Genomic DNA, 27,555 nt, shown 5'->3' with positions numbered 1-27,555 from the left:
CTTCGAGCCTGTGATTTATAAATGTCAGCTAAATTAGAATCTGAGTCTAAACGGTAAGTCACAGTCTTACCTGGACAGTTGAAAGAATGCTCCAGCGACTCCTGATTGTCCCTCTTCTGGACTTTCTCATGGGCTGTGCTCCTAAACCTGGGGTACAAACCACCCTTGGCACCTGGAATGACTGGAGAGGAGAAGCCATATGTGGCCTCCCCACCTGCTCACCTGACTTTCGTTCCCCAGAGTCAGATGGGCTGGTGGGGAGACCCAGGGAGCTACCTGGTTCAATGGCGGCCCACCTCCCTAGAGAGCTGAGGGGTGAGGCCAGCCTGCAAAGCAGCCATCAGGTGTCTAGGCCGGACTCCCAGGGCCCAGACAGAACCAATTCCAGTGCTAGCTTAAAGTCTACAGCAGCTGGGCAGAGCCCCAAAACAGATAGGCTGGGACCTTCCCTTACTGGCCAGCACTGTCACGAATCTCACAGTGCAGATCAGCCCTAGAAATGCCTAATCCTTGGGAGGCCGAGGTGGGAGGATCACTTGAGGTCAGGAGTTCAAGACCAGCCCAAGAAATGTAGAGAGATCCTACCTCTAGAAAAAATAAAAAAAAATTAGCTGGGTGTGGTGTCACAGGCTTGTGGTTCTAGCTACTGTGGAGGCCGAGGTGTGTGGATCGCTTGAGTTCAGGAGGTTGAGGCTGCAGTGAACCATGATTGCACCACTGCACTCCAGCCTGAGTAATAGAGCAAGACCCTGTCTCAAAAAAAAAAAAAAAAAAGAAAAAAAAAAAAAAAAAGAAAAAGTACTGTCTGATTCTCTCCCCTGGGTCTGGAAGCAAAAGTTGTCTTCCAATGACAGGGGTGTGTGTAGTAACTAAACTTGCTGCTGAACCCCTGGACATAGCTCTTTGCTTGTTTGTCTTCTGTTAGGTTGTTCATTCATTTATTCTGTAGAGAATATGGTTTCCTTTACATTTAATTCTACAGTAAATTAAAGATACAAGCCCACCATAGATATATCTAGTAGGTCACATGCTCATGACTGTGTATACATAAAGTCTCTTGCACAGTTGATCCCCTGGGGGATTTTTTTTTTTTCTTTTGAGACATAGTCTCACTCTGTCGCCCAGACTGGAGTGCGATGGTGCCATCTTGGCTCACTGCAACCTCTGCCTCCTGGGTTCAATCAATTCTCATACCTCAGCCTCTCAACATAGCCGGGATTATAGGCATGCGCCACCATGCCTGGCTAATTTTTGTAATTTTAGTAGAGATGGGGTTTCACTGTGTTGGCCAGGCTTATCTCAAACTCCTGGCCTGGAGCAAACTGCCCACCTCAGCCTCCCAAAGTGCTGGGATTACAGGGGTGAGCCACTGTGCCCAGCTGGATTTTTTTGTTTGTTTTTTGAGGCAGGTTCTTGCTCTGTCCTCCAGGCTGGAGTGCAGTGGTACAATCACAGCTCACTGCAGCCTCACTCTCCGGGACTCAAGGTACCCTCCCACCTCAGCCTCCTGAGTAGCTGGGACTACAGGTGCGCACCACCATGCTGGGCTGATTTTTAACTTTTAACTTTTACTTGTAGAGATGGGATCTCCCTGTGTTGCCCAGGCTGGTCTTGAACCTCTGGGTTCAAGCAATCCTCCCTCCTCGGTCTCCCAAAGTGTTCAGATTACAGATGGGAGCCGCTGCTCCTGGCGCTTTGGGTGGATATATATTTTAAAATTTCAAAAGCCGGGTGCGGTGGCTCAAGCCTGTAATCCCAGCACTTTGGGAGGCTGAGGCAGGTGGATCGTGAGGTCAAGAGATTGAGACCATCCTGGTCAACATGGTGAAACCCCGTCTCTACTAAAAATACAAAAAATTAGCTGGGCATGGTGGCGCGTGCCTGTAATCCCAGCTACTCAGGAGGCTGAGGCAGGAAAATTGCCTGAACCCAGGAGGCGGAGGTTGCGGTGAGCCGAGATGGCGCCATTGCACTCCAGCCTGGGTAACAAGAGCGAAACTCCGTCTCAAAATAAATAAATAAATAAATAAATAAATAAATAAATAAATAAATAAAATAAAATTTCTGCCATATCTTCTCCTTTACAAAGATTCTTACCCAGGCGGATGTCTCTCCACTTAGCACAGGGTCATGAGGGAAGATGAATTATTAACTCTACCATTAGCTCAGATTTTTAAAAAAGTAATTGCAGACACGATGCCCCCATTGCTTAATAAAGTGAGCTAAGATGTCAGCCACAAACGTGACCCATCAATGTTGTGCAGACTGCAAGACGCAGCTTGAAGGATGAGGCTGGGGAGGCGGATTTACAGCTGTTGGATGTGTCGATGTCGTCCGTTAAGGACTGTCTTTAATCCCCAATAACAACAGATGCTTTTGATCCCCACTATATTAAATAAGATGATAGAAGATTCATAACAGCATCTTGAGCATTACTCACTGGGCACAATAATAGACCCACTCAGTCATTTTTGAGAGGATGTTGGCTTGCATTTGAGGTGCCTAGAGAATATGAAGGGATATAGGGTTTACAGTAATGATTTTTGCACTGATGATAAAATCATCATAAACTTATTGACCAGTTTACAGTTGACCAAGTTCTCACTCTCCGTTTCTCCCTTTGGTGCTCACCATGCCCTATGAAATAGGTTACATCCCAATTTTTTTTATTTGAAAATATTATTCTTCTCCCTGTCCCCACTTTTTTGGAGGTGGCATCTTACTCTGTTGCCCAGGCTGGAGTGCAGTGGTGCGATCTCAGCTCACTGCAGCCCCTGCCTCCCAAGTTCAAGCAATTCTCCTGCCTCAGCCTCCTGAGTAGCTGGGATTACAGATGGGCACCACCATGCCTGGCTAATTTTTGTATTTTTAGTAGACACAGAGTTTCACTATGTTGGCCGCTGGTCTCAAACTCCTGACCTCAAGTGATCTGCCCTCCTTGGCCTCCCAAAGTGCTGGGATTACAGGCATGAGTCATACCACCTGGCCTCTTCTCCCCTTTTATCAGTAGTACTTCGTGTTCATTGTGAAAGTATCTGAAAATATATACAAGTAAAGAGGGGATAAAGATTACCAGTATCCCAACACAGTTAACCAGCATTAACAGCGGCATTTGCCTTTAAAGTGACTTTCCTCAGTCTTGAGCCTATGCATGCATGCATGTGTGTACTGGACTCACACTGTGAAACTATTTTAGGACTTGCTCTTCCCTTTTTGATATACTGTGAACATCTTTCCTGTCATCAAATAGTCTTCTGCAACAGCAGTCAGCGGTCCCCAACCTTTTTGGCCCCAGGGACTGGTTTTGTGGAAGACAGCTTTTCCATGGATGGGGGTTGAGGAGGGGTAGTTTCAGGATGATTCAGGCACATTACATTTATTGTGCACTTCATTTTTATTACGATTACATTGCAATTATAGAACAAAATAATTAAACAACTCAGCATAACGTAGAATCAGTGGGAGCCCTGAGCCTGTTTTCCTACAGCTAGATGGTTCCATCTGGGGGTGTTGGGAGTCAGTGACAGATCGTCAGGCATTAGATTCTCATAAGGAGCGTGCAACCTAGCTCCCCCACATGTGCAGTTCACAGTAGGGTCTGCGCTCCTATGAGAGTCTAATGCCGTAGCTGATCTGACAGGAGAGGGGGCTCAGGTGGTGATACGAGCCGTGGGGAGCGGCTGGCAACACAGATGAAGCTTCGCCCCTGCTGCTCGCCTCCTGCTGCTGGGCCTCGTTCCTAACAGGCCCGTGGGTTGGGGACCCCTGTTCTATTAATACAACAGCCTTTTTAATGTTTGCGTAGAATTTTTTTTTTTTTTTTGAGATGGAGTTTTGCTCTTGTTGCCCAAAGTGGAGTGCAATGGCGTGATCTCAGCTCACTGCAACCTTTGTCTCCTGGTTCAAGTGATCCCCCCGACTCAGCCTCCTAAAGTGCTGAGATTACAGGTGTGAGCCACCGTGCGTAGCCCCACGTCCTTGCTTACGGTCTTCTTTGAGGATATCCCTAACTAAGACAGTACTAGCTCCCTTCCCTATTGTATTTTCCCTGTGTTAGTTAGGCTTTGCTAGAGTGCTGTAACCAAGAAGCCCCAGGGATGCTTTGCTCAAATACAGCAGAAGCGTGTTTCTCTCTCACATAGCAGGCCAGAGTGGGTCTTCCAGGGTAAGCATCCTGGGTCAGCAGGAAGGGGACTGGCTCCACTAGGTCATTCAGGGACCCTTCAGCTCTGCTGTCACGTCCTGTGACCCCCAGGAAGTTCTGGCTGTCAATTTTCCAGCCACCAGGAAAAGGGAATGAACTTGGAGGTACGTGTGGGTGGGAGGTGCATGCCAGGCCTGGAGGTGGCATGCGTCACTTCCATCATGATCCAGTTGAGGTAACCTAATCTTGTGGCCACATCTCCCCGAAGGGAGGCTGCTCAGCCATTTAGCCATCTCCCCTTCACTGCTGGGGTTGGGGGCAGGGGTAGGATACACTATGGTGAGCAATTTGCAGTCTCTGTCACATCCCTCAAAAAAAAAACAACAAAAAAACAAAAAAAAACAAAACAAACTAAAAACCCAAACTACTCTTACTGTAAGTTTCTACTTTAAAAATAATTGCTTTTGGGGCTGGACACGGTGGCTCAAGCCTGTAATCTCAGCACTTTAGGAGGCCGAGGCGGGGGGATCACGAGGTCAAGAGATCGAGACCATCCTGGTCAACATGGTGAAACCCCATCTCTACTAAAAATACAAAAAATTAGCTGGGCATGGTGGCGCATACCTGTAATCTCAGCTACTCAGGAGGCTAAGGCAGGAAAATTGCCTGAACCCAGGAGGTGGAGGTTGTGGTGAGCCGAGATCACGCCATTTCACTCCAGCCTGGGTAACAAGAGCAAAACTCTGTCTCAAAAAAAAAAAAAAAAAAAAAAAATGCTTTTGGCTGGGTGCAGTGGCTCACACCTGTAATCCCGGCATTTTGGGAGGCCAAGGTGAGAAGATAGCTTGAACCTGGGAGTTTGAGACCAGCCTGGGCAACATAGCAAGACCCTATCTTTTAAAAAATGCCAAAAAGGCCGGGTGCAGTGGCTCATGCCTGTAATCCCAGCACTTTGGGAGGCCAAGGCGGGTGGATCACGAGGTCAAGAGATCGAGACCATCCTGGTCAACATGGTGAAACCCCATCTCTACTAAAAATACAAAAAATTAGCTGGGCATGGTGGCACATGCCTGTAATCCCAGCTACTCGGGAGGCTGAGGCAGGAGAATTGCCTGAACCCAGGAGGCGGAGGTTGCGGTGAGCCGAGATCGTGCCATTGCACTCCAGCCTGGGTAACAAGAGCGAAACTCCGTCTCAAAAAAAAAAAAAAAAAAAAAAAAAAAGCCAAAAAAATGTGGTGGCACGTGCCTTTGTATTTTCAGTAGGGATGGGGTTTCACCATGTTGGCCAGGCTGGTCTCGAACTCCTGACCTCAAGTGATCTGCCCACCTTCGCCGTGGTAAGCAATTTTCTGTCTCTGCCACATCCCTCAAAAAAGCAAAGCAAACAAACTAAAAACTCAGCCTGTAGCCCAGCTACTCAGGAGGCTGAGGTGGGAGGATCACTTGAGCCCGGGAGTTTGAGGCTGCAGTGAGCTATGATCGCATCACCGCATTCCACCCTGGATGACAGAGCGAGACCCTATCATAAATAAATAAATAAGTAAATAAGGGTCAAGTTCAGTGCCTCACGCCTGTAATCCCAGCACTTTTGGAGGCTGAAGCGGGTGGATCACCTGAGGATGGGAGTTCAAAACCAGCCTGACCAACATGGAGAAACCCTGTCTCTCCTAAAAATCCAAAAAATTAGTCAGGTGTGGTGGTTCATGCCTGAGATCCCAGCTACTCAGGAGGCTGAGGCAGGAGAATCACTTAAACCCAGGAGGCAGAGGTTGCGATGAGCCAAGATTGGCCGTTGCACTCCAGCCTGGGCAACAAGAGTGAAACTCTGTCTCAAAAAAATGAAAATAAATAATAAGTAAGTAAATAAATAAATTTAAAAAATAAAGACAGTTTAAATTCTATTTTATTTTTGTCATTCCAGGCAACCGGGGGATTGGGCACCTGCTTTGTAAAGATGAACTGCTGAAGGCCTCTCTGTCGCTGTCCCATGCCCGCTCAGTGCTCATCACCACCGGGTTCCCCACGCATTTCAATCATGAGCCTCCAGAAGAGACGGACGGCCCACCTGGAGCTGTTGCTCTGGCTGCCTTCCTGCAGGCCTTGGAGAAGGAGGTCGCCATGATCGTTGACCAGAGAGCCTGGAGCTTGCACCAGAAGATTGTTGAGGATGCTGTTGAGCAAGGTGAGCAGTGAGATGGGCTTGGTCTGTTTCCCCAAACAGGCTTTGTGGATGGAGGCTGGAGGGAATCAGCATCCGCAGCACAGAGCATTTTCCTTTCAGCTCAGAACAACTCGAAGATAAGCTGCATAGCCCTATTTTAAAGGTAAAGAGACTGAGGCTCTGAGAGATCCAGGGGATTTTCCCAGGTAGGATGGTGAACTGGAATTGGAACTTGGGTCCACCAGGCTCCAAAGCACGGGATCCTTCCTCATACCTGCTGCCCTCTGTTGGGATTTGCTCAGGGTGGCTGGCAAAATATTAGGGAAATACTAGGGAAAGTTATAAGATTATAGTCTCCAACCTTCTGGAAGGCCGAAAGGCTTTAATGGAATGGCAGAAGGCAGCTGATAACCATCCCTAGCCCACTCAGAGTCATTCTGGTGTGTGTGAGTATTCTCGTGTGTGAGTGCATTTATTCATCTATCACTGAGTCAGGGTCTGCAGGACAGACCTCTGAAGGTGGTGATCAGCATCTCAGATGGTGACCCCCACGTGATACTCATCACAGCTGGCACCCTAACAGGGACACCGACATGATCGAGGTCTCAGGTGGTGACCCCGATGTGACAGTCATCATAGCCCTCCCTGTGCAAGGTGAGGAATGAATTGCTGAGTGCTCTTAGCAAGCCGGGGTAGCCCTGGAGCACCGGAGCTGGAGAGAGTAGTGGAGTAGGAAGTGGCTGCAAGGCTCAGATGGCAGTCCCACCTGGTCATGATGGACAGGGCTGCACCTGGAGCACCCAGATGGGGGTTATTGCTACAAGGGTTGGAGATTCGAGGCTATAATTCCACTGCCCATGTAACCAGATCAGCCTCAGGCTCAATGTGAACAACCAGAGCTGCTCACCTCACCTCCACCCTGCAGCAAGTGTTATCCAGCATGAGCTGGAAGCCTGGTGAATCTCACCTGACTCCTGCTACCGATTGTACCTTCAGAGGTATGTTTTTTCCTTTTAGCATTTAAAAAGGGGTTTAAACCCAGTGAGGCATGCCCTAAAGCACCCGTTATGTCAGAAGTTTCCAAAAGCCTGTGTCTGTACATGCAGAATCCATTTCATGCCACAAATGTGTGTTGAGTGTGAGTCTGTGCCAGGCACTCTGTTGAGTTCCTGAGATCCGTCCCTGAACGAAACTGACAACGATCCTGCCCCCACAGAGAGTATCTTCCAGTGGAGCGTGACAGAAAGAAACCACATGAAGGATGAACCCACGGTGTGTCCGAGTGATGGTGCCGTGGGGAAAATGGACCAGGATGAGGACTGCAGAGTGAGGGGCTGGGTGGTGGCAGCAGGGAGGGCAGCTGTCACTTTAAACAGGATGGCCAGGAATACCTCCTGGAGAAGGTGACTTTTGAGCCCAGACTTCAGGTTGATGATGAGGGCGTGAGGCCTGGACTGGCTGAGGGAAAGGTGTCCTAGGCTGTGGCAGTGGCTGAGGCAGAGGCCATCAGGTGGAGTGAGGGTCTAGTGGGTTTAAGAAAGGGTGACACACTGGCTGACTGGCCTTGAGTGAATGAGGAAAAGGGAAGTGGGATGGGGGACAGAGAGGCAACAGGGACCCTGTGGGCAGCTCGGCTTTTGTTCTGGGTGGGTTGTGGAGCCCAGGATTTCGCTGAGGGGGGACAGCCATGTCCTGTGCGGGTTGTAAGTGATCACTGGGGTGCAGAGACAAGGGTGGAAATGGGAGACTGGTGAGCTATGGAAGGTGGGAGAGGAGCACAGCTTGGAGGGGGTGCTCCGTGGCATATCCCTTCAGCCTCACTTCTGATTTCAGCCGCCACTGCGGTGGAAGTTCTGAGTCGCACTGACCCAATTGGGCCAGCCACAAGCTAGGGCCCTGCAGGGCCTCTCCAAAGCCATGTGGAATCACTGGCTGATGGCTTCAGGGCCCCCTCAACCCCTGGGGGACAGGACCTGAAGTGTAAGTGACCTGTCTCCTGTCTTTTGGAGACACACAGGCCCTGGTGGAACTGAGGCCCTGCTCCCTAGAGTGACAGGCTTGAAGGCGCACATTCCCTCCTTCCCAGCCTCTCTCCCTGTTCCCTCCCACCTGCCTCCTGGCACCATCTCTCGAGAGACCATCTGCACCCAAGTCTCAGGCTCTGGTTTCAAAGGAACCCAAGGAGATGAAAGGTAAAGATACAGAGGGCTGGGGGTGTTGTGAGAAGTAGCCAGGTGCTAGATCTGTTTTGCAGGTAGAGTCAGCATGATTTCCGGATGGACTGGATGTGGGTGTGAGGTGGCAGGATCAGGGCTTGCTCTAAGGCTTTTGGCCTGGTAACTGAAAGGATGGAGTTGTCGGGACTGAGATGGGGAAGACTGGGAGGGCCGGTTTAGGGGTAAGTCAAGAGTCCAGTTTGGACATTCGTGTGCTGCTGGAGGGATTGTAAAATGGTGTTGATGCTAGGAAAATCAGATGGCAGCTGGACACGGTGGCTCACGCCTGTAATCCCAGCACTTTGGGAGGCTGAGGCGGGCGGATTACAAGGTTAGGAGATTGAGACCATCCTGGCCAACTCACTGAAACCCCATCTCTACTAAAAGTACAAAAAATTAGCTGGGCACAGTGGCGGGCACCTGTAATCCTAGCTACTCAGGAGGCTGAAGCAGGAGAATCGCCTGAACCAGGAAGCTGGAGGTTGCAGTGAGCCAAGATGGTGCCACTGCACTCCAGCCTGGTGGCAGAGCGAGATCCCATCAGAAAGAAAGAAATTAAAAAAAAGAGAGAGAGAGAGGGAGGGAGGGAGGGAGGGAAAGAAGGACAGAACAGATGGCAGTGGCTCAAAAAATTAAAAATAGCAAATAGCAAATATCATATAATCCAGCAATTCCACTTCTAGGCATATACCCCCCAAAAAGGATCGACTTCCAGGCATATACCTGCCAAAAAGGAAAGTAATGACTCAAGAGGTATTTGTCCCCATCATGCTCAGAGCACTTTATTTTCAATAGTCAAGAGGTGAAAGCAAACCCAGTGCCCATCAATGGATGAATAGATAAACAAAATGTGTATATGATTATCACTCAGCCTTAAACAGGTGGGAAATTCTGACGTGCTACAACGTGGACCAACCTTGGGGACATCATGAGAAGTGGACTAAGCCAGTCACGTTGTATGACTCCACTCACGTGATGCACCTAGAGTGGGCAAACTCACAGGGGAGAAAGTAGAATGGTGGTTGCCAGTGCTGGGGGGAGCGGGGAACGGGGAGTTGTTTTATAGGGGTTCAGTTTGGGTTGGTGAGAAAGTTCTAGAGGTGAATGGGGGTGATGATTGCACAATAATGTGAACATACTTCATGCTACTGAACTGTACGCTTGAAAATGGCTAAAATAGGCCGGGTGCGGTGGCTCATGCCTGTAATCCCAGCACTTTGGGAGGCTGAGGTGGGTGAATTGCTTGAGGTCAGGAGTTTGAGACCAGCCTGGCCAACATAGCAAAACTCCGTCTCTACTAAAAACACAAAAGTTAGCCAGGCATGGTGGTGCACACCTGTAATGCCAGCTACCTGGGAGGCTGAGGCACGAGAATCACTTGAACCTGGGAGGCGGAGGTTGCAGTGAGCTGAGATCATGCCACTGCACTCCAGCCTGGGTGACAGAGTGAAACCGTGTCTCAAAATAAAGAAAGAAAGAAAAAGGCTAAAATGGTAAATTTTACATTGCATGTATTTTACCGTAATTTTTTAAAGAACGCAGGTTTGACCCTGTTAGGTATGAGGAGTCTATTAGACACACAGTGGAGAGTCAAGGAGGCAGTTGGTGACATATGAAGAGAGTTCAGGAGAGCAGCATGGGCAAGAAGGAGAAATTGGGAGGCTGTCGGCGTGTTGGTGTCTCCCAAGTCAAGATACTGGGTGAGATCACCGTGAGGACAAATGGGGGCAGAGCAAACCACCCGGGATTGCGTCCTGGGTCTTCCTGTGTTGAGAGGACGAGAAGAAGGCAGGGCAGCCAGCAAGGGAGACACTGACCTGAGAAGAAGGAGCGGGGCTGAGGCCAGAGGAAAGGCGAGGGGCAGCGTTTCTGCAGAGCAGTGAAAGGACTCTTTCTCTTTCTCTCTCTCTTTTTAAAATTATACTTTAAATTCTGGGGTACATGTGCAGAACGTGCAGGTTTGTTACAAAGGTATCCACATGCCATGGTGGTTTGCTGCATCCATCACCCTGTCATCTGCATTAGATATTTCTCCTAATGTTATCCCTCCCCTATACCCCCACCCCCTACTATTCTTCCCTAGCCCCCCACCCCTCAACAGGTCCCAGTGTGCGATATTCCTCTCCCTGTGTCCATGTGTTCTCATTGTTCAACACCCGCTTATGAGTGAGAACATGCAGTGTTTGGTTTTCTGTTCTTGTGTCAGTTTGCTGAGAATGATGGTTTCCAGCTTTATCCATGCAAAGGACATAAACTCAACCTTTTTTATGGCTGCATAGTATTCCATGGTATATATGTGCCACATTTTCTTTATCCAGTCTATCATTGATGGGCATTTGGGTTGTTTCCAAGTCTTTGCTATTGTGAACAGTGCCACAATAAACACATGTGTGCATGTCTTTATAATAGAACGATTCATAATCCTTTGGGTCTATACCCAGTAATTGGATTGCTGGGTCAAATGGTATTTCTCTTTCCAGGTCCTTGAGGAATCACCACACTGTCTTCCACCATGGCTGAACTAATTTACACTCCCACCAACAGTGTAAAAGTGTTCCTATTTCTCCACATCCTCTCCAGCATCTGTTGTCTCCAGATTTTTTAATGATCACCATTCTAGCTGGCGTGAGATATTATCTCAGTGTGGTTTTGATTTGCATTTCTCTTATAACCAGTGATGATGAGCTTTTTAAAATATATTTGTTGGATGCATAAATGTCTTCTTTTGAGAAGTGTCTGTTCACAGCTTTTGCCCACCTTTTGATGGGGCTGTTTTTTTTCTGGTACATTTGTTTAAGTTCTTTGTAGATTCTGGATATTAGCCCTTTGTCAGGTGGAGGAAGAGTACTGCTCACAGGCCAACCCTCATTTCCATCTGTCAGTGGCATTGCTGGGTATTTTCAGCTGCCCCCTTCCCAAAAGTCACTCTGCCCTCTCTGCTCACCCAACAGCCCGGCTTGGGGACACCTGCCAGACTCCACGGAGAGCTGGGTCTTTTCTCTCGGTGGAATTTGCTATGTTGAATTTTGCAGTATTTCCATTACATTTAGATGAAGAAAGTAAAAGCAATTTGGCCTTTTAATGAAAATTATTTCAGCTCCCTTTTTAATAACCAAAGCCTAGGAAAAGTTTTTGAGAGGCTGGGTGCGGTGGTTCACACCTGTAATCCCAGCACTTTGGGAGGCCGAGGCAGGCAGATCACCTGAGCTCAGGAGTTCGCGACAAGCCTGGCCAACATGGTGAAACCCCATCTCTACTAAAAAATACAAACATTAGCTGAGTGTGGTGGCATGCGCCTATAGTCCCAGCTACTTGGGAGGCTGAGGCAGGAGAACCGCTTGAACTCGGGAGGTGGAGGTTGCAGTGAGCCAAGATTGTGCCACTGCACTCCAGCCTGGGTAACTGGGTGAGACACTATCTCAGAAAAAAAAAAAAAAAAAAGAATTTTAAAGATGACCAGGTATTATCATTTATTCCCTGTCTTGAGCATAGACAGACCAAAGATCTTTCTTTGTAGCTCAGAAGTGGGAACCTCATCTTGCCCGGACCTTCCTTTCGGGGGTTCTCCTGTGTCTTTTCTTGTGTGTGCCCCACTTTGGGATACATTATGTTCTCCGCCCTCCTGGGCTCTCTGGTACTTCTTCTTCCTAGTATCCTATATCCTTGATCCAATTTTGAGCAGTAAGAAAGAAACATCCTTTACTTAGCACTGACGGTGTGCAAGGTAGCCAGCCAGGTACTCGGCACATATTACATCACTGCACTCTCACAGCAGTCCTGGGAGGTGGGTGTTACCCCATTTTGCAGAGGAGCTAACCAATGGCTTCCGTGGCTTGCCCAAGGTCACATAGCTGGGGAATGGTGTGACATTCCCACCGAAGGCTGTTTGGCTCTAAGTTCAGCCCCCTTTTCCAGATTGCCAGGCTGCCCCTCACAGTACAGGGAAGGGCTGGGTCATTCCTTTGTTGTGACTGTCCCCCAACCCCAGATTCCTGGCTTATGGCTTTGCATGTAGAATGTTCCATGAGCATCACGATGACTGACTAACAGCTACTTGCCTTCCGCCTTAGATGTGGGATGGGGTCTGCTGGGGATGGGAGTGAGGAAGGAACCACAGTGAGATTCTTTAAGATTTCTTTCTTTCTTTCTTTTTTTTTTTTTTTTTTTTTGAGACAGAGTTTCGCTCTTGTTGCCAGGCTGGAGTGCAATGGTGCGATCTCGGCTCACCACAGCCTCCGCCTCCTGGGTTCAGGCAATTCTCCTGCCTCAGCCTCCTGAGTAGCTGGGACTACAGTCACGCGCCACCATGCCCAGCTACTTTTTTTGTACTTTTAGTAGAGACGGGGTTTCACCATGTTAACTAGGATGGTCTCAATCTCTTGACCTCGTGATCCACCTGCCTCGGCCTCCCAAAGTGCTGGTTTTACAGGCTTGAGCCACCGCACCCGGCTAAGATTTCTGACAATGATTCTTGTTCTTCACCCCAGCCTGCCCCACTGACCCACTGGGGTGGCAGTGATGGCTCCCGAAGAGCTCAGAGGCAGCAGCATGTTGGAGTAGCTGGGGGTGGGAGCCGCTGACTAAGCGCTCCATTTCCAGTTCAAACACGCAGTTTTAACATAGGTGCAGCATCTCCTTGGCCTGGCTCTACGTGAGGGGTGTGAGGGGCTGATGATAGAGATTGAGGAGCTGGCTACAGCTCCTCCAAGGCTGCCTGGGCCCCGCTCCTGGGCCACAGAGCAGTCTGGGAGCTCCTGCAGGACCAGGCAGACCAGAATGGTGGGTCCAAGAGCCCCTGCCCCTGGCTTCCTGCCGTCTTAAGCTCTGTGTGGAGACTTCACCCTTGGCCAGTGAATATGCCGGGATTCCACCCCAACCAGCTGTGAGATAGATCATTTAATGAAAACCAAGTTCATTTTATTTCATTTCGGGATTTTTATATATTTCCCACATATTCTACAACACTGTGTATTCTTTTTGTAATTAGAAAAGGTCCTATTTTTAAGAGACTAATTAACTTTGATTCACTTTTGAAAGTCACTCCAGTATAAGTAATTAACCCAAGGCACAGACTCTGGGAATTTCCTCCAGTTGTTCTTGACCTTCCTTGAAGGTATGCAGGGAGGTAGCTGGTAGGGAGTAGGTGAGAATTTGGGATGAAAATTGGAGCCATGAAACTGACATATATACAGGGTCTTACCCAAGTTGATTGGCATCTCTGAGCCTCAGTTTGCCTCCTCTTTAAAATGGGGTAATGATGTTTTTTTAAAAAATCACACTGAGTTGTATGTAAAAATTAAACCAGAATGTTCACATCAAGTGCTTAGCAAAGGACTGGCGCACTGTCACTGAGGGCACATAAATGTATGCCCAGCCCTCATGATGGCAGTGGGCCAGAACAGGCCACTGTTCCTTTGTTTGTTTGTTTGTTTGAGACAGAGTTTCGCTCTTGTTACCCAGGCTGGAGTGCAATGGCACGATCTCGGCTCACCACAACCTCCACCTCCTGGGTTCAGGCAATTCTCCTGCCTCAGCCTCCTGAGTAGCTGGGATTACAGGCACACGCCACCATGCCCAGCTACTTTTTTGTATTTTTAGTAGAGACGGGGTTTCACCATGTTGACCAGGATGGTCTCGATCTCTCGACCTCGTGATCCACCCGCCTCGGCCTCCCAAAGTGTTGGGATTACAGGCTTGAGCCACCGTGCCCGGCCTGTTCCTGTGGTTTTATGGGCATCTCACATGCAGCATTAGTTAGGCTGTATTAGTCCGATTCTGCCCTCTACCCTGTCAACCCTAGAGTTTACCCAGGACCAAAAGTAATCTGAGTATCCTCGGTGTCATGGCCATGATTACCCAACATGTTCTACAGATAGAGGTTGCTTAGTAACAGTAATGATACCCTTCAAAGAAGCTTTTGAAAAGCCAATATGAATTTCCAAAATGCAGTGCCAGAGCTGATGTGTGTCCTGCTTGCCTTTATTTTCAAGGTGTTCTGAAGACACAGATCCCAATATTAACTTACCAAGGTGGATCGGTGGAAGCGGCTCAGGCATTCCTGTGCAAAGACGGGGACCCCCAGACACCTAGGTACGTATGTCCCATCCCAGTTTAAGTGGTTGACGGTGGAAACGCCCATATGCTCTTAGCCAACAAAGTGTCTGCACACTCAAGCCCTTCAGAGGGAACAAAGCCATGAGCCAAGGAAGATGGGTTCTCATGGGCCAGACGAACAATGAGGCTGGGGGGTTTTGAGGTGTCCTGAGGGCCTCACAGAGCATTTCTGGAAATAACAGGTTCCTGGTCAGAATCTGTTACAGAGAGAGACGGCATATCTTCCTGACAGAGGGGAGAGAGAGAGAATAAAAAAAAAAAACCAAAAAACTAGAAGTATCTTAATCTCAAACTATGGGTCATGACCTGTTAGAGAATAGTGAACTCATTTCAGTTGGAGTATCCGGCCCCTTTGGAAAATGAAATAGAAATACAGCATCATTGTATATCTTGTATGGTAATGGTAAGTACTCTCTCATGAGACTGTGTGTGTGCAAGTGTGTGTATTTCTTACTGTGTGTTATGGTCAAACTTTTTTTTTTTATTTTTTGAGATGGACTCTTGCTTTGCCACCCAGGCTGGAGTGCAGTGGCACGATCTCAGTTCATGGCAACCTCTGCCTCTCAGGTTCTAGTCATTCTTCTGCCTCAACCTCCCAAGCAGCTAGGATTACAGGCATGTGCCTCCACACCCAGCTACTTTTTGTATTTTTAGTAGAGACGAGGTTTCACGAGACGGTGTTGGCCAGGCTGGTCTCAAACTCCTGACCTCAAGTCATCCACTCACCTGGGCCTCCCAAGGTGTTGGAATTATGGACGTGAGCCACTGCACCTGGCCCATGGCGAAACATTTTGAAAAAATACTCTTTTATAGTATATGGGGATGTGTTTTAGATCTTATGTCTTGCTATATACAATGCTTTGCAAACTTACATCACAACCACCCATAGTAAGACATTTTGTACTGAAAACCAGTACTCATGCACATGAGTGAAATGGAAGTTTCAAAACATTGACTCTTGCTATGTGCAGTGTGCTCTAATATTTTCAATTCTACTGTGTTCTATTCTACTTTTCTTTTCTTTTCTTTTTTTTGAGACGGGATTTCTCCATGTTGGTCAGGCTCTTCTCGAACTCCCAACCTCAGGTGATCCACCCATCTCGGCCTCCCAAAGTGCTGGATTATAAACGTGAACCACCGCGCCCAGCCTTATTCGACTTTTCAAATAAAAATGCCAATATGGGGCCGGGCGCGGTGGCTCACGCCTATAATCCCAGCACTTTGGGAGGCCGAGGCGGGTGGATCACGAGGTCAAGAGATTGAGACCATCCTGGTCAACATGGTGAAACCCCGTCTCTACTAAAAATACAAAAATTAGCTGGGCATGGTGGTGAGTGCCTGTAATCCCAGCTACTCAGGAGGCTGAGGCAGGAGAATTGCTTGAACCCAGGAGACGGAGGTTGCGGTGAGCCAAGATCGTGCCATTGCACTCCAGCCTGGGTAACAAGAGTGAAACTCCATCTCAAAACAAAAGAAAAAAAAATGCCAATATGGTTGAATAAATGTATTGCATAACCCACTAATAAATGTTGCTTAGAATTTTAAAACTCTGTTTTTTTGTTTTGTTTTGTTTTGAGACAGAGTATCCCTCTGTTGCCCAGGCTGGAGTGCAGTGGTGCAATTTCGGCTCACTGCAACCTCCACCTCCCGGGTTCAAGCGATTCTCCTGCCTCAGCCTCCCGAGTAGCTGGGATTATAGGCGCCCACCACCACGCCCAGCTAGTTTTGTATTTTTAGTAGAGACAAGGTTTCCCCATGTTGGTCAGGCTGGTCTCAAACTCCCAATCTCAGGTGATTTGCAGGCCTCAACCTCCCAAAGTGCTGTGATAACAGGTGTGAGCCACTGCACCGGCCAAAATTCTGTTTTAATGAGCCTTGAGGGTATAGCTAGGTTGCAGCTTCCAGTGGAATCTGGTGTTGATTATGAGAATCCTGAGTCACCACGGAATAGTTTGACTGTGGATCTGATGTGCTACTTAAAGCTGCCAGCACATGTGTGGCGCATATTGAAAATGTTTCTATTCCCCCATAAGAGTTGGCATACAACTGTCAGCAGCTCTATGTCCTAAGGGAGAAACTAGATTATCTTCTTAGGCAAGACACCTGCTGCCTGATAACCTAGGCCCTGCTGTTTGCTGAGTAGCGAGGTGAGCAGATCTGCTTGTGGGGAGAGATGATTCTATTCTCCTTGGGGAAACCAAATTAACCCTTCCCATGGAGCATGCTTCCCAGGAATGAATAAGTTCCCACTGTAGCTAAATGGATCTGTCTGGGTGAGAAAATCATTAGACCCTCGCAATGTATGCAACTGAGGTCTCCTGTGGGAGAAGGTCCAGAAATAGCGTTCTCTCTCCAGAACGGGGAACATGTTAATCTCGACAGCAACTTTGGATCTGTCTTCTCATCCCTACTGACGTAGGTCTAGAGGAAATTCAAGGTCAAAGCTCCTTCCTCCTGTTCATTCTGCTTCTCAGTGTCCGCCTTTTCCTGCACCACACTTGTAGCCTGAGGATTCTATCCTAAGACCTACCCATGGTCACCCAGTCAAGGCATGTGTGATGCTGCCACATTTTAGCACAACCCAAGGATATGGGCAGGCATGTAGATTTTGCTTTTGAAAAACATTTATTTAAAAAGCACTCAGAGGCCGGATGCAGTGGCCCATGCCTGTAATCCCAGCACTTTAGGAGGCCAAGGCGGGTGGATCACCTGAGGTCAGGAGTTCAAGACCAGCCTGGCCAACATGGTAAAACCCTGTCTCTACTAAAAATACAAAAATGAGCCAGGTGTGGTGGTGCACACCTGTAGTACCAGCTACTCAAGAGGCTGAAGCTGGGACTACAGGCATGCACCACCATACCCGGCTAATTTTGTATTTTTAGTAGAGATGGGGTTTCTCCATATTGGTTAGGATGGTCTCAAACTGCTGACCTTAGGTGATCCGCCCGCCTCGGCCTCCCAAAGTGCTGGGATTTCAGGCATGAGCCACTGCGCCTGGCCTCTTTCTGAACCATTTTTAAGCTTACACTTCAGTGGCATAAAAGTACACTCACATTACTGTCAGCCGTCATCACCATCCATCTCCAGAACTCTTCATCTTGCAAAACCGAAAGTCTGTGCCCCATTCAACGAGAATTCTCCATCTCCTCAACCCAACCTCTGGCAACCACAGTTCTACTTTCTGTCTTTGAGTTTGACTATTTGAGGCACCATGTGAAGTGGAGTCATGCAATATTTGTCCTTTTATTACTACTCATTTCACTTAGCATAATGTCCTCAAAGTTCAGTCATGTCACAGCATGTGCCAGAATGCCCTGCCTTTTTAAGGCTGAATAACGTTCCCTTCTGTGTTTGTACCCCATGAGGTTTCTGCATTCATCCATCAGTGATCACTTGGTTTGCTTCCTGCTCTTGGCTACGATGAATACTGCTGCTATGAGCATGGGTGGACAAATATCTCCTTGAGTCTTTCACTTCTCCTGGACATATACCTAGAAGTGAAATTGCTGGACCATATGGTATGCTCTATTTTTAATTTTTTGAGGAATAGACATACTATTTTTTATAGCAGAGTTAAGATTTTTGAAGAACACTGTCTTGGAAGGATTGAGAGAGATGTAAAAGTACGATATGCATATTTTTTGATTTTTTGTTTTGAGACAGCATCTTGCTCTGTCACCCAGGCTGGAGTGCAGTGGCACAATCTTGGCTCACTGCAGCCTCTGCCTCCTTGGTTCAAGCAATTCTCGTGCCTCAGCCTTCCAAGAAGCTGGGATTACAGGTACCCACCACCACATCTGGCTGATTTTTTGTATTTTTAGTAGTGACGGGGTTTCACCATGTTGAGCAGGCTGATCTTGAACTCCTGGCCTCAGGTGATCCACCCACCTCAGCCTCCCAAAATGCTGAGATTACAGGCATGAGCCACTGTGCCAGGCCCTTTTTTTCCCCCCCTTGAGACAGGGTCTCACTGTGTTACCCAGGCTGGACTACAGTGGTATGATCTTGGCTCACTGCAACCTCTGCCTCCTGGGCTCAAGTGATTCTCCCACCTTGGCCTCCCAAGGATAGCTGGTACTACAGACACGCACCACCACATCTGGTTAATTTCTGTATTTTTAGTAGAGTTGAGGTTTCGCCATGTTGCCCAGGCTCAAGTGATCTGCCTGCCTTGGCCTCCCAAAGAGCTGGGATTACAGGTATGAGCCACTGTGCCCAGCCTGCTTGTTCTTAAATTGGATTGTCAAAACAATATTCCTGCTAGTAATAATAACAACAATAATCACTGGAACTAACACTGAGCGCTAAGTAGGTTCAGGGCTTCATGACAAACGCCTCCTGTGTATTTTCTTATTTTTCCCTTTGAACACTGTGTGAGATAGACATTATGGTCATGTCACCTTACAGATGCAGAAAATGCAGGTTAGGAAGGTTACGCCATTTGCCCAAGGCCCGTGGCAGGAGGACCTGGAATCAGAACCCAGATGATCTGATGCCACCGCCCACATTCTGACCACTATGCCATCTGTGCCCCTATTTCTCTGTTTCTATCTAAAGAAGTTTACCTTTGTGTTTGACTCATTCCTTTTGTCTTTTGAGCCCTTTTCCTTCTGTTTTGTGTCTGTAAACTGAACAGGAGCCCGGAAGGGGCCAGCGGCAGGCCAATAACAGCCAATATTCCCAGCCTCTCAGGCTGGCTGCTCCTGGGGGACAAAGGGAATCTGAGTGGGTACCAGCAATGTTCCCATCCCCCATAGCAACCCTGACCACTGGCCTCCTGCTTTTATAGCCTCTGACCCTACCAAAGAAATTGCTGAGGATTCCAATGCTGTATTTTTTTTCTTTTAGACAGAGTCTCACTCTGTCACACAGGCTGGAGTGCAGTGGTGCAATCCCAGCTCACTGCAACCTCCACCTCCAGGGTTCAAGCAATCCTACTGCATCAGCCTCCTGAGTATCTGGGACTACAAGCATCCACCATCAAGCCTGGCTAATTTTTAAATGGAGATGGGATTTCACCATATTGGCCATACTGTTCTCAAACTCCTGACTTCAAGTGATCCACCTGTCTCGGCCTCCTAAAGTGCTGGGATTATGAGCGTGAACCACCATGCCCAGCTCCCACGCTGTATCTTACGCTGATTTGATACACTAGTCCCCAGCACAGGTCCTGGCCCAGAGTAGGTATGCCACCAAGTTCTGTAGGAATGAGGGAATCAAGGAAAGAGAGAAGCGTCCTTCACCACAAACACAAGAGGCATGACGCAGGAAAGCAGTCAACTCTCCATAAGGACCCCCTGACCCTTGCTTCCTGGCAGATTTGACCACCTGGTGGCCATAGAGCGCACTGGAAGGGCTGCTGATGGCAATTACTACAATGCAAGGAAGATGAACATCAAGCACTTGGCTGACCCCATTGACGATCTTTTCCTTGCTGCAAAGAAGATTCCTGGAATCTCATCAACTGGTAAGTACGGAGTACTGGGAATGCAAAAAGAATGTGTCTCCATTAAGTGTCTTTTTAATTTGTTGTTATGGAGTCTTGTTCTGTCACCCAGGCTGGGGTGCAGTGGCACGATCTTGGCTCACTGCAACCTCCACCTCCTGGGTTCAAGCGATTCTCTTGCCTCAGCCACCCAAGTAGCTGGAATTACAGGTGTGCACCACCACACCTGGCTAATTTTTGAATGTGTAGTAAAGACAAGGTTTTACCATGTTATCCAGGCTGGTCTCAAGCTCCTAACGCAAATGATCCACCTGCTTCAGCCTCCCAAAGTGCTGGGATTACAGGTGTTAGCCACCGTACTCGGCCTAAGTGTCCTTTTATTGGCTATTGAACTCGTGACCAGAAAGAGTTACATGGAGACCATCATTTTCTACTGCAAAGACGGTGTTTGTTCATTATGGCTGGTATAGACACTAATGACACTGCCATTTAGAAATCCAACATCCCCACAGACAAGGAAGGGAAATGGCACTTAACTGAGCATATTCTATCTGCCTGCCTCTAAAGTAATAAAACTAACATTAGAGGCCGAGGTGGGTGGATCTCCTGAGCTCAGGAGTTCAAGACCAGCCTGGCCAACATGGCAAAACCCTGTCTCTACTAAAAATACAAAAAAATGAGCCCAGCGTGGTGGCGGGCACCTGTAATTCCAACTACTCAGGAGGCTGAGGCAGGAGAATCGCTTGAACCTGGGAGGTGGAGGTTGCAGTGAGCCGAAATTGCACCATTGCACTCCAGGCTGGGCAACAAGAGTAAGACCCTGTCTCAAAATAATAATAATAAGAAGAAGAAGAAGAAAATTTGTGTTTGTACAGAAATTTATACTTTTCCAAGAGGCTTCACATTCATTGCAGTGTTGAAGCCTCTAGGGAAACCCCATGGGGCAGGTGAGGTGAGTCCTGGCAGGTTCTCCCAGATCGCCCAGCTAATTAGTGCTGCTGGTAGCATTAGGGGTAGACTGCAGCCTCCTAGGGCCCCAGCCCATTATCAGGGAATCTTGCCTTTTTAAGAATTGCTGAAAGGCTTTGTGTAAGACCCAAGGAGAACCTTTCTTCCCTCTGGGTGGTCTCAGGCCCTGGGGTAATGAAGGCTTGTTTGTCATTCCACGTTTCCCAGACTCATTAGTTTCCTTTGGCTTTTGAGGTTTTGAGGAGACAGTGAGAGCCTTCTGGGATTAAACTTTCTCAACTGATTAAAAAGTTTCTGCAAATCGCCCTGGCCTTTCCGAGAAGAGGCCGTGGGTGTGGTGCACACAGTGTGGTTGGCTTCCAGCTTCCTGTCCCTCAGTCTGGGCAGGCGGAGAACCTCAGCCTGTTGGGGAGGGGTTCTCAGGGTGGAGAAGAAAGAGGTCTCTGTGGCTACAGGAGCAAACAGGGTCTGAGGGAGTGGCTAGAGCAATCCCATTCTCCTGGTGCCCACAATGGGACCCCCATCTGTGCTGTGATGACCCTGAGATCCCAGAGGAAGCAGGTGGAGCTGACCATTCTTGGCTTTGAACTGCCCCCGTTGTCAACCCCTGGGCCCTTCTCAAGGCTTCAGGAGCCCAGTCCGTTCCTGTGGCCCCCCAGACCCTCCTGCCCAACAAGGCTACCTCCTGATTTTGTCTTTTTCTCTTCTTCGCCATCAAAACCCCTATTCCTCAGGTTCCATGGGCAACTCCCATGTCATGGGCACAGTGTTCAATTGAGAATCAAGTCACCTGGGTTTAAGTCTCCGTCTTCCACTGACTGCCCAGGGACTTCCCCCATCAGGGACTGCCAGCTCTGTACAGTGAGGATCACGATACCCATGACAGGATGGATGTGAAGCCCAAACGAGATGAAAGTCCTGAGATGCTAAAAAGAGACAGCTATAGACAAGATACCAGTGTTACATGGTGGGTGTTATTCCCCTCATTCAGTGGGCTGTCATAGATCTAGAGGACTGTTCTGAGAAAAACTGTGGAAATCTAAGGTGTTTGGTCTTTCACAATTGCGTCATTCTTTTGGCCAAATCCAGGCCCTGATGCTTGAGATAGATCAACTCTAGTTCCCCCTCCACCATCCTGCAACGAACACTAGCCTCTGACAGAATTCTTCCACATCTTCCAAGCCTGTGTAGGAGCAGACACAAAAACAATGAGGTACCTGTTCTGCAGCCTTGTAGGCCTGGGGAGTCCAGCCCTCTGGCTTTGAGGCGCTCAGACAGGTGCATTGCATGAAAGGTTATTGAGACAGCTGCAGCCCTCTTCTAGAGGTAGATTCAGCTGAACATCTAGTTTACAGAATCCTCTAGAAACACCTGGACATGGGAGCTGTGTCCCCCAGATCTATAGCATCACCTCAAAGGGCACAAGCTTCGGGGCTTGCTAGGTTTTGTTTGTTTGTTTTGTTTTGTTTTGAGATGGAGTCTTGCTCTGTTGCCCAGGCTAGAGTGTTGTGGCATGATCACAGCTCCCTACAACCTCCACCTGGAGGCTATTTCCCTGCCTCAGCCTCCACCGTAGCTGGGACTATAGGCATGCGCCACAGTGCCTGGCTAATTTTTATATTTTTAATAGAGACCCGGTTTTGCCATATTGGCCAGGCTGGTCTCGAACTCCAGGACTAAAGTATATCTGCTTGCCTTGGCCTCCCAGAGTGCTGGGATTACAGGCATGAGTCACTGCACTCAGACTAGATTTTTAAATCTTATCCATACAAGGGTAGAGGTACCTGTTAATTATTTTTAGCCAATCCACCTATCATGAACACCATTTATTTCGCTAATGAATTAAATCATTTCTAATATGTATTTATTCTAGCATTCATTTATTATGGTAATTAACACATTCTCTGATGCAGACTATCAGATGGGCCTCAAGACTGTGGGTCTGTGGGCTCTTTCTTTTCTTTCTTTTTTTTTTTTTTTTTTTTTGAAAAGGCGTTCGGCTCTGTTGCCCAGGCTGGAGTACAGTGGCTCAATCTCAGCTGACTGCAACCGCCACTTCCTGGGTTCAAGCGATTCTTCTGCCTCAGCCTCCTGAGTAGTTGGGATTAGAGGTGTGCACCACCATACCTGGCTAATTTTGTATTTTTAGTAGAAACGAGGTTTCTCCATGTTGATCAGGCTGGTCTCAAACTCCCGACCTCAGGTGATCCACCCACCTCAGCCTCCCAAAGTGTTGGGATTATAGGCATGAGCCACCACTCCTGGCCTGTGGGCTCTTTCAAATGCTCACTAACCACCCTTGGAGTGTGTATTCCTGACTAGGATATTTCAGATGTTAACCAGGCACCCCTCTGGTATAGATTTAAATGAACTAAAACACATACATTTCACATTCTTTTAGGAGAAGCCTTTAAAGTAAGTTCTAGAACTGACTTTGCACCAGATCCCCCTAGGGGCTCAATGAGCGGGAGCCACTGGAAGGGAAGTCCTGGTGTCACCATACACACATCTCCCGTGGGCCTGGCACCAAGAGCATAGAACGTGCTCCATCTTGGCTGGAGAATGTGACCCAAAAGGGGACATGCCCACACTGTGGTGTGTTCCAAACTTGGACTCGTTTTTAACTAAAGAAGTTTAGAAGGCCTAAGGGGAAGTACCACAACTCCTGGTTGTCTGAAAATATATCCCAAGCTGACCTCTTGGCCCTCTCAAAGACAACAGGCGCATGTGGGGCTGCCTCGCCCCAGGCCACTTCCGTTTAGCCCTGGTCCTGTGCACTGACTCAGTTCTCCTTCCCTTCAGGAGTCGGTGATGGAGGCAACGAGCTGGGGATGGGCAAAGTCAAGGAGGCTGTGAGGAGGCACATACGGAACGGGGATGTCATCGCCTGCGACGTGGAGGCTGACTTTGCCGTCATTGCTGGTAAGCACTAGGATGGCCGCCCAGGTGGGCTGGCTACCCAAGGTGAGGGACCTCGCTTGGAGCCTGACCAGGCCAGAAGCTCTTCTCTGCAAGTGGTCCAGAGGGCACCAGGGCAGGAAGGGGAGGTGGTGCTCAGCCTCTGGCCTTTCATTCAGTCATTCAACAAACACTTACAGTGTGCCAGGCAGTGTTCTGAGCACTGGGGTTATAGCTGCAATGACCCTGCTCCACAGAGCTCCCATTCTAGGATTGGGAGAGTCAGAATGCGCCCTGACAAATAAGTGCATCAGATGATTCTAAAGAGTAATAAGAGCCCAGTACAGGTAGTACAGGTAGCCGAGAGGGTGATGGGAGAGCCACTTCAGATCAGCGGTCAGGAAGGCCTTTCTGAAGAGAGTCATCCGCGCTTTTATCTGCATGGACAGTAAGAAAGCCATCTGGGAGGTGTTTGGAGGATGCAAGAAGCTTTCCGCCTTTCCTTTCACCTGCTTCTGGCTTGGGCTGTGCTGCGCCTTCCCACTCCTGCCCCTCTCCTGCAGGACCCACCTTTTCTGCATCCGGATCCTTCTAGATCTGACCTTCCTCCTTTGACCTCTCCTCAAATTTCAAGAAAATTGGCAGATATGGGCCAGGCGCGGCGGCTCACGCCTGCAATCCCAGCATTTTGGGAAGCCAAGGCAGGCGGATCACCTGAGGTCAGGAGTTCAAGACCAGCCTGCCAAATATGGTGAATCCCTGCCTCTACTAAAAAAAAAAAAAAAAAAAAAAAAAAAAAAAAAAAAAAAATTAGCTGGTATTGATGGCACACACCTGTAATCTCAGCTACTTGGGAGGATGAGGCAAGAGAATCACTTGAACCCAGAAGTCAGAGGTTACAGTGAGCCAAGATTGTGCCATTGCACTCCAGCCTGAGCAACAGAATGGGACTCCGTCTCAAAAAATAATAAAAATAATAATGAAAATTGGCAGATCCCTGAAAAAGCTCTCTCCTAATTTATAGTTGTAGCCTGAAGAGACATGGAACCTCATGGGAACCAGTGCCAGGGTGGGAAAACCTGGATCATAATTCAGAAATGGCTGAAGGCTTAGAATGGGCACGTATGAGAGTTTGAAACTCCAGAGGACTCAGTGGTCTGGGGCCCTCGTGCTCTTGTGAATTTTGCCTCTGGTCGCCCAACCAAGTTCTCATAATGAATATCAGAGAAAAATCTCTTCATGCTTGGCATCGGGGAAGGGAAAAGTGAGTCATTTTCAAGTAGTCCAGGCCGTTCTATTCTTCTTCTTCTTTTTTTTTTTTTTTTCTTTTGAGACTGAGTCTTGTTCTGTCACCCAGGCTGAAGTGCATTGGCACCATCTCAGCTCACTGCAACCTCTGCCTCCCGGGTTCAAGCGATTCTCCTGCCTCAGCCTCCTGAGTAGCTGGGATTACAGGCACACACCACCACACCTGGCTAATTTTTGTATTTTTTTAGTAGAGACGGGATTTCACCATGTTGGCCACACTGGTCTCGAACTCCTGACCTCAAGTGATCCACCTGCCTCAGCCTCCAAAAGTGCTGGGATGATAGGTGTGAGCCACCAGGCCCAGCTGATTTTCACTTTTTAGATACAACACGAAAGGCATTATCCATGAAAGAAACTTCACTAAAATTTCAAACTTCTGCCCTGTAAATGACAATGTTAAGAGGAGAAATTGAGTGCAGTGGCTCGTAGCTATACTCCTAACACTTTGGGAGACCAAGGCAGGAGGACCATTTGAAGCTAGGAGTTTGAGACCAGACTGGGCAATGTAGCGAGAACTTTTCTCTACAAATTTTTTTTTTTTTTTGAGACAGAGTCTTGCTCTTTGGCCAGGGGCCAGGCTGGAGTGCAGTGGTACAATCTCGGCTCACTGCAACCTCCGCCTCCTGGGTTCAAGCAATTCTCCTGCCTCAGCCTCCCAAGTAGCTGGGTCTACAGGCACATACCACCATGCCCAGCTAAATTTTGTATTTTTACTAGAGATGGGGTTTTACCATATTGGCCAGGATGGTCTCGATCTCTTGACCTCATGATCCACCCGCCTCAGCCTCCCAAAGTGCTGGGATTACAGGCGTGAGCCACTGCGCTCAGCCCAAAAAATTTTTAAAATATTAGCGGGGCTTAGTGGCATCTCTGTTTCTCGTTTTCAAATCGAGATAATAATAATACTATACCTCAAAGCTTGTTGTAAGGACTTCAAGAGCTAGTCTATGTAAGGCATTTACAACAGTGCTACATGTTACAAATATTCAATCAAAGAAGATACTCCATTCCATAAAATATAAGATGTCACTGACAGCCAGACACAGTGGCTCATGCCTGTAATCCCAGCACTTTGGGAAGCCAAGGCAGGAGGATCACTTGAGTCCAAGAGTTCCAGGTTACAGTGAGCTATGATTTTGCCACTGCACAACAGCCTGGGTGACAGAGTGTGACTCTGTTTTTATTAAAAAACAAAAAACCAGGCACAGTGGCTCACGCCTCTAATCCTAGCACTTTGGGAGGCCAAGAGGGGTGGATTATTTGAGGCCCAGAGTTCAAGACCAGCCTGGCCAACATGGTAAAACTCCACCTCTACTAAAAATACGAAAAGTAGCACCTGAAGTCCCAGCTACTAATGAGACTGAGGGAGGAGAATCGCTTGAGCCCAGGGGTAGAAGTTGCAGTGAGCTGAGATCAAGCCACTACACTCCAGCCTGCATGACAGAGCAAGACTCTGTCTCAAAAAAAAAAAAAAAAAGATATAATTTATTACAAAAATTACCAATAATTTACATACTACTAAGAATGAAAACACAACCAATTATAACTATAAGATGCTATTAATTATAAGATATATCTCAGTTTCAGAGATGTAAGTGTAATGAAAGTGCATCTTAAAATCAATAAAATACTGTATCGTTTTTATCACGTGGTCTTTACCTGCCGTATTTTGATATATGCCTTGTATCTTCATGCCATATACCTTTGTACTCACAAAGTACAGGTTTTTTGTTTGTTTGTTTGAGACGGAGTCTTGATCTGTCACCCAGGCTGGAGTGCGGTGGCACAATCTTGGCTCACTGCAACCTCTACCTCCCAGGTTCAAGCGATTCTCCTGCCTCAGCCTCCTGAGTAGCTGGGATTGCAGGCGTCTGTCACTACACCCTGCTGATTTTTGCATTTTTAGTAGAGATGGCGTTTCACCATGTTGGCCAGGTTGCTCTCGAACACCTGACCTCAGGTGATCTGCCTGCCTTGGCCTCCCAAAGTGCTGGGATTACAGGTGTGAGCCACTGCCCGGCCAGGGTGGGCCAGGGTGGGGGAGTTGTTTGGTGGATTTTTTTTTTTTAACCTGAATTGCTCCCATTCCTCCACCCCTCTTCTGGCAAAATTTTACCCAACCTACAAGGCCCACGTTAAATTACCCCTTTTCTGTGACTCTTTCCTAAACCAGTCAGAATGAGCGCCCCTCCTCATGCTCCCATAATCCTGCGTGAACACCTCCGTCGCAATGGCCCATGGCTGGCTGGCTGCACAGTCCCTCCTGTCTGGCCAGGAGTCACCTCTCTTTCACAGTG

The 27,555-nt window shown here is 48.1% G+C and overlaps 1 protein-coding gene across 6 annotated transcripts in view; it reads left to right on the top strand.

Moving 5' to 3' along the window:
- The window catches only part of DGLUCY (D-glutamate cyclase), a 105,635-nt gene that overhangs the window by 69,633 nt on the left and 8,447 nt on the right, over positions 1-27,555 (top strand). For all 6 annotated transcript variants that reach the window (XM_010350573.3, XM_010350572.3, XM_074393473.1 and 3 more), the window contains 4 exons: positions 6,068-6,328; positions 14,514-14,613; positions 19,956-20,104; positions 23,855-23,974. In XM_010350573.3, the coding sequence (XP_010348875.1) occupies positions 6,068-6,328; positions 14,514-14,613; positions 19,956-20,104; positions 23,855-23,974 (630 nt within the window). The remainder of the gene's footprint in view (positions 1-6,067; positions 6,329-14,513; positions 14,614-19,955; positions 20,105-23,854; positions 23,975-27,555) is intronic.

Source organism: Saimiri boliviensis, chromosome 2, assembly GCF_048565385.1.
Source record: "Saimiri boliviensis isolate mSaiBol1 chromosome 2, mSaiBol1.pri, whole genome shotgun sequence".
In the NCBI taxonomy this organism is placed as follows: domain Eukaryota; kingdom Metazoa; phylum Chordata; class Mammalia; order Primates; family Cebidae; genus Saimiri; species Saimiri boliviensis.
Note: the sequence above shows the minus strand (reverse complement) of the source record. Positions and strands in the feature narration are given on the sequence as shown.